The sequence below is a fragment of the Trifolium pratense genome, linkage group LG6 (assembly GCF_020283565.1).
Source record: "Trifolium pratense cultivar HEN17-A07 linkage group LG6, ARS_RC_1.1, whole genome shotgun sequence".
NCBI classification, from domain to species: domain Eukaryota; kingdom Viridiplantae; phylum Streptophyta; class Magnoliopsida; order Fabales; family Fabaceae; genus Trifolium; species Trifolium pratense.
In genome coordinates, this window is record NC_060064.1 from 25,863,575 (window position 1) to 25,871,739 (window position 8,165).

An 8,165-nucleotide genomic window follows, 5' to 3' on the forward strand; every position below is an offset into this window, starting at 1 on the left:
CAAAACAAATTCATTCAATCTAGTAATATAATTAATTAGCAATACAATCAACCTAAGTCATCGTCAAAATAATTCACACAATCTATTAACATAAACAAAGAAAAAAAAGAATAACTTACTTTCAACAAACTGAAACTAAACTTTCTACATAATCTTTTGCCTTGTCGAACCAATGTATGCAGTTTCTATTTTTAATTCTCTCTATTGTTTTATCTTTTAAATTATAGATAAATGCTCGCTTACGAAATTTATCTGCAAAAATCACCCGATCACCATTTACATATAGGCATGCCAATTGAAAACCATCTTTATGCATTGGAAGATGCATTTGAAGATAGCTTAAATTAATCTTAAATAATTGAGTCCACGACTCTTGAACCCCATACTCCTTCATTTGCCATAAAACAAATTCAGTTTTGTTGGAATCATGAGAAAAACAAAGACAGTCCATCAGAACCCTAAGAACCGGCTTAAAAAGTGGCACCACATCAAAACCTGGAGGCAGCAAAAACTGCTTGTATGTCTCCGTTGAAAGGTCTAGCGAAACGATCACAATTTGCTTTACATGAGTAATAGACCTGTCCAGAGCCAACCAATTAACAGTGCCACTAAAATGAACACCATCATTAAGACGTCTACAACTAATATTCAACCAATTAAAAGGTACCACCGGAAAACTCTGAATATTTCTCCAACAATTATCACCTAGACTGAACACTTTAACCTGGCTTTTCCACAAACCTCCGTTCTCATTAGCACGAAACGCAACAACCTTATATGTTCTCGTTGAAGCATCATAACCAAACGTGAAGTGAAAAATGCCTAAATCAGGCCAGTTGCTATCACATAACGACGACCCTAATTTTTTCGATGTTGTTCTGGTGGCAGGGTTCCAGAAACAGAGCTCATGAGTTCGTGCCAATGTTTCAGAATAGTTATGAAAGCAGAGCAATCCGTTACAGGAACCAACAAACTCGCAAGACTCCTCCAAACGATGCTTTAAACGATGGAAACAGCGACTGTAATAAAGGTTAATGCCAGGATTTTTGAGTAAACGATACACGGGGAAGGGTACAACATTAAAACAACAATTGCGTTGAAACCAAAATAAAGTGAGGTGTGGGTTTTGTAATGAATTTTTAAGATGCTTTTGGACGAAGTTTGAATCGGATATGAAAGCCATCCATGACTTGCTCAGGCACTTGAGTCGCGTGACGGTTTTAACGTCAAAGAAGGGTAGGATTTCGGCCAGGAGTTCTTCAGGGAGGAACAGCGTTGGCAACGAGTTCTTTGGGGCATTAGATTGCCGTGGCTTTTTTCTTTTAATCACAAGGGTATCCATCATAGATAGAAGTCGGCAGTGGTGACGGTTAGTTAAACCCTAACAAAGAAAATCAAATATATATACTACTGACGCAGAAGGAAAGCTTGAAGGAAAAACAAATCCTAATCTTATTAGATAAAGGTGCTCGAATTCACCAGATTTTTGGAATCCACCGTAAAGAGTAATTTGGAATCCACCAAAATTTGAGAAAAATCTCTGAATTTTTACTGAATCAAAAAGTTGCGGCTACAATAATTTATCTTAAATAGGAGTGAAAAATAAAATTAACAAATCTCCTAAAAGATTGTAAAAATAAAAACAACAAACCTAGCTAAATAAAAATTACAAATCTACCTAAAATATAAAAATAACTAACCTAGGTGAAATATAAAAATAAGAAATCAACCTAAAATATAATAAAACTAAATCTAACTAAAATAATAAAATACAGAAGAAATCCTCCTACATCGACTACTCCCTCCGTTTCAAATTATGTCCTTTTAGAAGAAAAAAATTGTTTCAAATTACTTGTCGTTTTGATAATTTAAGATTATATTTTGTCTATTATACCCTTATGTAAATTCCAAATATTTAGGATAGTTGTTGATAATTTAAGTTTTTTTTTGTACATAACATATTAATTTTTTTTGATACATGATATATTAAATTTATTGGAAAGAGAAAATATGTGAAAAAATATTTATTGGTGAATTAAAATAAAGGTATAATAGGAAGATAAAATGCAAAAAAAAAAAATTTATTAAAGGAGAAATGTTGTGATGGGTTGAGAAGATTTCAAAAAAATACTTCCAATTAATTTATCCATAGACATCAAAATTTATCTTTCAACCACAATTTCTCTACAATCTAAACTTGCCCCTAATACTCTTAAAATGCATTATTTAACTTTTTTTTCCTAAGTTAAAAGAGTAGTGATCTTTAGGAATACCAGCATGGACATTTCCAAAAACCCTTATCGTCTACCATATTCCCATAATAACAATATTTAATAAAAAGGAAAAAGAAATTAGAAGAGAAATCATTGGGGGACATAGAATCTGATCTAATAAAATCGCACAAAAGTGCAGGTCAACCCAAACGTGTGAAGTTTGCCGATTTTATGTATCAATTCGGCGAAAATTCCGTACAAGGGATTTCATTTTGGTGAAAAGAGGTAAAAGATGAGAGAAGGTTTCGTTAAAAAAATAAAGGTTTGATTAGTATTTTAGTCCCTTAAAAATATTTTTGGTTTCACATTAGCCCCTTAAAAAAAATCGTTTTAGTCCCTTAACCATATCATCGTTAGTCATGTTGAATGTGTTGTTGTGTTGTTTGAGATTGTTTGAAGTCTCACATTGCTTAGGTTCCCGGGATGTGAAGTGTATAAATAAGTGAGGGCAATCTCACCCTTTGAGCTAGCTTTTGGGGTTGAGATCCAAACATATTTAACATGGTATCAGAGCCGGGTTAAGGACTGCAATGTGGACATTTGACCCAGGACCACGCTAGGCGTGAGGGTGGGTGTTGAATGTGTTGTTGTGTTGTTTGAGATTGTTTGAAGTCCCACATTGCTTAGGTTCCCGGGATGTGAAGTGTATAAATATGTGAGGGCAACCTCACCCTTTGAGCTAGCTTTTGGGGATGAGATCCAAGCATATTTAACAAGTCACAATAGTCTTTTCCGTCCAATTTTCACAAAAACCGTTAAATTGTAAAAAAAAAAAATTATAACTAAAAAGTATCTAAAAATCAGATCTTAAATTCTTAAAGACCCGAACAAATTAAAACTAAAACAAATTAGAAACCAATCAGATCTTTAATTCTTAAAGACCCAAACAAATCAAAACTAAAACAAATCAGAGGCCACACGCTACCGGAACTATTGATTTGTTTCGCCGGCTGTGCCAGAATCCGCAAAATCTGTTGAAGAAGGAAAAGAAGAAGGTTGAGGTTGTTGTTGTTGGTTTGAGTGTTGATTGTGGAGAATGGATCCTCTCAAATGGAAAAAAAAAATTGAGGAAATAATGTGCTATCTAGACCAGGAGTTATAAATATAGAATAATATTTAAGTTTTAAAAAATGGAGAAAAATTAGTTGAGGGTTGAGATGTGCAAATTGAGAAAAATTGAGGAAAAATAAATTGAGAGGATCCATTTTCTTGATTGTGTGTGTGTTGTTGTTGATGTTGTTTATGAGTGGTTAGTGTTGTTGATTGTGTTGTTGAAAATTAATTTGTATCGTCTTCTCTCATTGTTCGGTTGTTTTTATATTTATTTAAAAATTATGGTTTAAAAAAAAAAGTCCGTGAAGAAATTACAGGCAAAGTCGCGAACTAGATCGCTCTTTTAAGACGTTTTGTATAACTGCCCAAAATTGTGCAAAGTAATAAACAAGGAAGTCCATGATAAAAACAACTCAATTTCACAAGTGACACTCTAAACTATGGTAGAAAATAGGTCAAAAATTACACCCTCTAGAGTACGACATCCAGACGAATAGACGGCGATGGCGCACTACATCATCCAAAGGCCCAGCGCCGACGGAGAGTGGTGCGTTGTCTTCCATTTACCAAACCGGGTACCCTTTAAGCCACACCCCAATGGTCACCTTCCTTCTTATTAACACTACTATCCGTGGATTATATAATGTGTGATTCTATTCAATTACAGAGCGAACAATGCAAGTCTGGTTTTAATAACTAATAAGTATCAACATCACAATGTGTGGCAGGGTAGTGTCAAAAGAAGCTGGTGCAAACATGATATGAAGAAAGATTATGTAAAATTGTGATACTACCTAACATAATTGTTGTAAAATTGCAAAATGTAAATTACAATTTCCTACTTCCTCAAAATGTTTAGATCACAGAAAGTAGTCTAATCCATCATCCCGTAACCAAGGCTGCTTATCTTATCCGTGTCGTGCAATATCAAATGCTTTTCCACTTCCATGTAGCATTGATAGTGCCTAATGTGCTTGAAAAATAAAGTACTCATCAGACTAGCGGTGAAAAAGCGAAACACGAAAATTAAATGTAACACAAACTCACATAATAGAAATGAATTCGTAATGTTCACAAGTGAATCAAAAAGATACAAACCACTGCACTACCAGGGAGAGAAACAAGAAAAAATTGCCCACACCTAAACTTCAAGTAACACAAACAAACCCCCGAAAACAATAAAACCAGTTTGACAGTAACAGACTTAAAATAAGCAAGAACAAACCACAGCACAGAGTAAATTGCATAATGACAAGGATACAGGGCAATTGAATTAACATAAATTCAAATAAGCAAATTTCTAAGAGAAACTTACTCTCAACAAACTGAAACCAAACTTTCTACATAATCCTTTGCAAAATATATGCAAAATGTATGCAAAATATGTTCATTCCGTATTATACATTAACGTATTCATTTCATAATGTTCATTCTAAATTTTTTGCTAATATTTTGAACAATTCTAAATTATTTTGAATTATGTGAACATTGCATCTTCAGCTTGTTGTTCTCGTTCTCCAATGATGCAACAATAATGTGAACATTGCAAATTGTTTTATTATATTTTTTACTAACGTGACAATAATGTTCATTCTAGATTTAAGGTTTGCTCTTGTATATAAACTTATAATATAAGAGATTTGACTTGTCATCCACTTATTTTTATCTGTTTACCAGGTTAATTCTAAAAAACTAGCCATTATTCGATACTTTGTCTCTTTGTGTCCTCTTCTTCGTTTTTTCCTCACTGTCACGTTGTTGTTGGGATCTAACTTCTTCTCTTCAGGTATTGTAACGTTCAAGTACATAATGGGTTTAGTCAAAAAATGGGTTGTGTGTGTGTTTGAGTAAAAACAATAAAGAAAATTAAATCCAGAAAACCCTTTTGTGAGAAAAATCCAAGTGAGAAAATAGATGGAAAAATTGAAAAAAAAGGAAAAAAAATAAATCAAAGCAGTGTTGAGAAAAACTTGAGTTGGGAAAGAAAATTGAGAAAGTCATGGAATTTTGTAGGGGGAAAGATTGAATTGTAACAAAAACTTCTTGAAATACGATTAATTAAAATTCAGAAATAGAATTGAATTCACTCACACAAAAACAAAACCTTTTCTAAAATCTGAAAATCCTATTCAAATCCGCTGTCGAATGGTCACTTTTTTCGTTACAGTTCGTTCATAAAAAAAAAAAAAAAAAGGTTCCTGCAGCCATCAGAGGTTGTGAAATTAGCACTCCTGTTATCTTTAGAGTTGATGTCACTTAGTTAATCCTCGTCCGAATGGCTTTAACTTTGTCTTCCTCACTACTATCACCAACTATCTTTCCAATTTGGCTATCGTCGTCTACGACGGACTTTCCTACCATACTTCCATCTGCAGAGGATGTGCTACGAGTCGGGGTTGCAGACCTATAATTCAAGAAATGAATGCATAATGATAATGGTTAAAATTGTAGTTATGTCTAGCAGTGAACAAAGAAAAAATTAGCTTCTATCATGATGCTATGAATCCAAACATTCATGATCAGGGCCGCATCATTAAAAAATAGATTTTACTGCAATATCATCACTATAGTCATCATATGAAATATTCACACAAGTTTTAAAACAACATACATGAATACCATAGGAAACAGTAATAAAAAACTTACTTTGAAGGAGTCGAAACCAAACTTTCAACATAGTTCCTGGCAGAAAACAAACACAGTTTCTTGGAAATTTCAATTCTCTCTACTCTCTTATCTATATGATTATAGACAATAGCTTGCTCATCTTCATAATTTGCAAATATTAGTGTATCTCCATTCTGAGAAATGTCTAATGGCAACAATGGAAGGTTATAATCAAGAAGGTACGCCAACGTGTCATGCTTGCCTGGAAGGTCATACATTTGAAGATTAAAGTATTGAATTCTAAATAACTGAGTCCAAGACTCTTGAACTCCAAACTCTGTCATTTTCCATGTTACAAACTCAGTACGCTTGAAATCATGCGAAAAGCATAAGCTGTCCATCAGAACATGAAGAGTTGGCTGATAGCGTGGCAGCTCATCAAAACCCGGAGGCAACGAAAACTGCTTGTATGTCTCAGTGGAAAGATCAAGGGAAACAATCACAATAATGTCCTCAACTCTGGGAATCAATTGATAAAAATCAACATAACAACCATGCTTACGAAGAGCCAGCCAATTGACGGTGCCACTGAAATACAAGCCATCATTGTTTAGATGAATAGGAAAGAAAGGGAAACTCTCAATATTTCTCCAACAATTATCACTCAAACTGAAAATTCTGACATGACTTATCCATGAACGCCAATTCTCTGTATCTCGTTTTCCAAAATTCTCCACCACCTTGAAAGTTCCTGTTGAAATATCACAACCAAAACTGAACTTGTAAGTGCCTGGTCGAGGTTCTGGATCATTATAGTCATGAAAAGTCCCTAATTTTTCAGATAGTGTTCTCGTGGCGGGGTTCAATAAACAAAACGAGTATGTCCGATACATACGTTCCTGTTTACTGCAGAGATCATGGAAAAGTAAACAGAGCAATCCCTTGCAGGAACCAACTACCTGACAGTACTCCATCGAACTATGGGGAATAGTGATCGACGGCTTATCGAGTAAACGACACACAGGGATGGGTAAGATACTACTCATAGGGTATTTTAAATAAGGTGGTGTGAATATGAGTTGTGGGTTTTGTGAAGATACCTTAAGGTGTTTTTCGACAAAGGTTTGATCGGAGATGAGACTGTTCCATGACTTGCTTACGCATTTGAGTCTCACGATGGTTTTAACACTGAGAAGAGATAGGATTTCGGAAATCAGTTCATCGGGAATGAATGCCGGCGGCAGTCGTTCCTTGGATTGATATGGCTTCTTCTTGTTCGGAAGGATAGCCATCAGAGCAGCCACGCTGAATTCAGAAAACCCTCACCCAAGTTAAAGAACGCAAACCTATTGTATAAGTTTGTTGCTAACTTACTGTATATAGCATTGGTGTTTCTATAATATTCTTTCTGTTATTTATAATTTTTTTACTAAACTTCCTAAAAAAAATATTTGTTTCTATTTTATGCATAGATTCATATTTTTATTTTGTTCATATCTTATTAATAGAGTAAAACTACAAAAAGATATTCATATCTTTTTTACTAAAAAAAATATTCATATCTTATTAGTAGAGTAAAACTACAATAAAGATTTGTATAAAAAAAAACTACAATAAAGATATAATACTTGGAATATTATTAAAAAAGATAAAGACAAATTAGTAAATTTAATAGTAATCAATTTTATTTTTATTTTTTAATTAATATAATTAGAAGTAGATTATTTAATTTAAAACGAAGATTTAAGTAATAGGATTTTTATTCTTAATCAAATTTGGCCGTAATTAAAATTAGGGTAAAACATATTTTACCCTTAAAATTATCATAGCTCTTTTTATCTTGTGAGCTTAAAATATTAGATCATCTAATGTGTGTTAAACTTAAATTAATATTAGATCAGCTAATATCTTTAGAATGGTGACTCAAACTTTCCGCAATATTCAAAGAAACAATAGGCCTAACATAAATTCACAGCATATTCTTTGAATTGTATCAACCAAAACCATTCTTTGAAATGTCAACTTTGTCAAAGAAGTGGTAAAAGTTTTTTTTTATTTTTTGGCTTTCAATTTCACCATTAGTAAGTTAATATATCATAAATGAACTTGAACATAACTAAAAATCCAACTCATAAAAGAAAAAAAATATCAGAATAAGAAAAACTGTGGCTGGTTGTAAAAAATTCAAATTTCAACTGTCCTACTTCCTATGCTTTCATCATACTACATAAT

General features: G+C 33.2%; 2 protein-coding genes across 2 annotated transcripts; both read right to left on the bottom strand.

Moving 5' to 3' along the window:
* Window positions 1-121: 121 nt before the first annotated feature.
* On the bottom strand, window positions 122-1,342 carry LOC123891995 (F-box/kelch-repeat protein At3g23880-like). Its single transcript, XM_045941853.1, has one exon. The coding sequence runs from the start codon at window positions 1,340-1,342 to the stop codon at window positions 122-124; it is 1,221 nt and encodes a 406-aa protein (XP_045797809.1).
* Window positions 1,343-5,353: 4,011 nt separating this feature from the next.
* On the bottom strand, window positions 5,354-7,228 carry LOC123888439 (F-box protein At1g11270-like). Its single transcript, XM_045937501.1, has 2 exons — window positions 5,973-7,228; window positions 5,354-5,730 (listed from the first exon to the last, which is right to left on the bottom strand). Exons 1-2 carry the CDS (start codon window positions 7,223-7,225, stop codon window positions 5,583-5,585), a joined length of 1,401 nt encoding a protein of 466 aa, XP_045793457.1. The 5' UTR covers window positions 7,226-7,228; the 3' UTR covers window positions 5,354-5,582.
* Window positions 7,229-8,165: the final 937 nt, after the last annotated feature.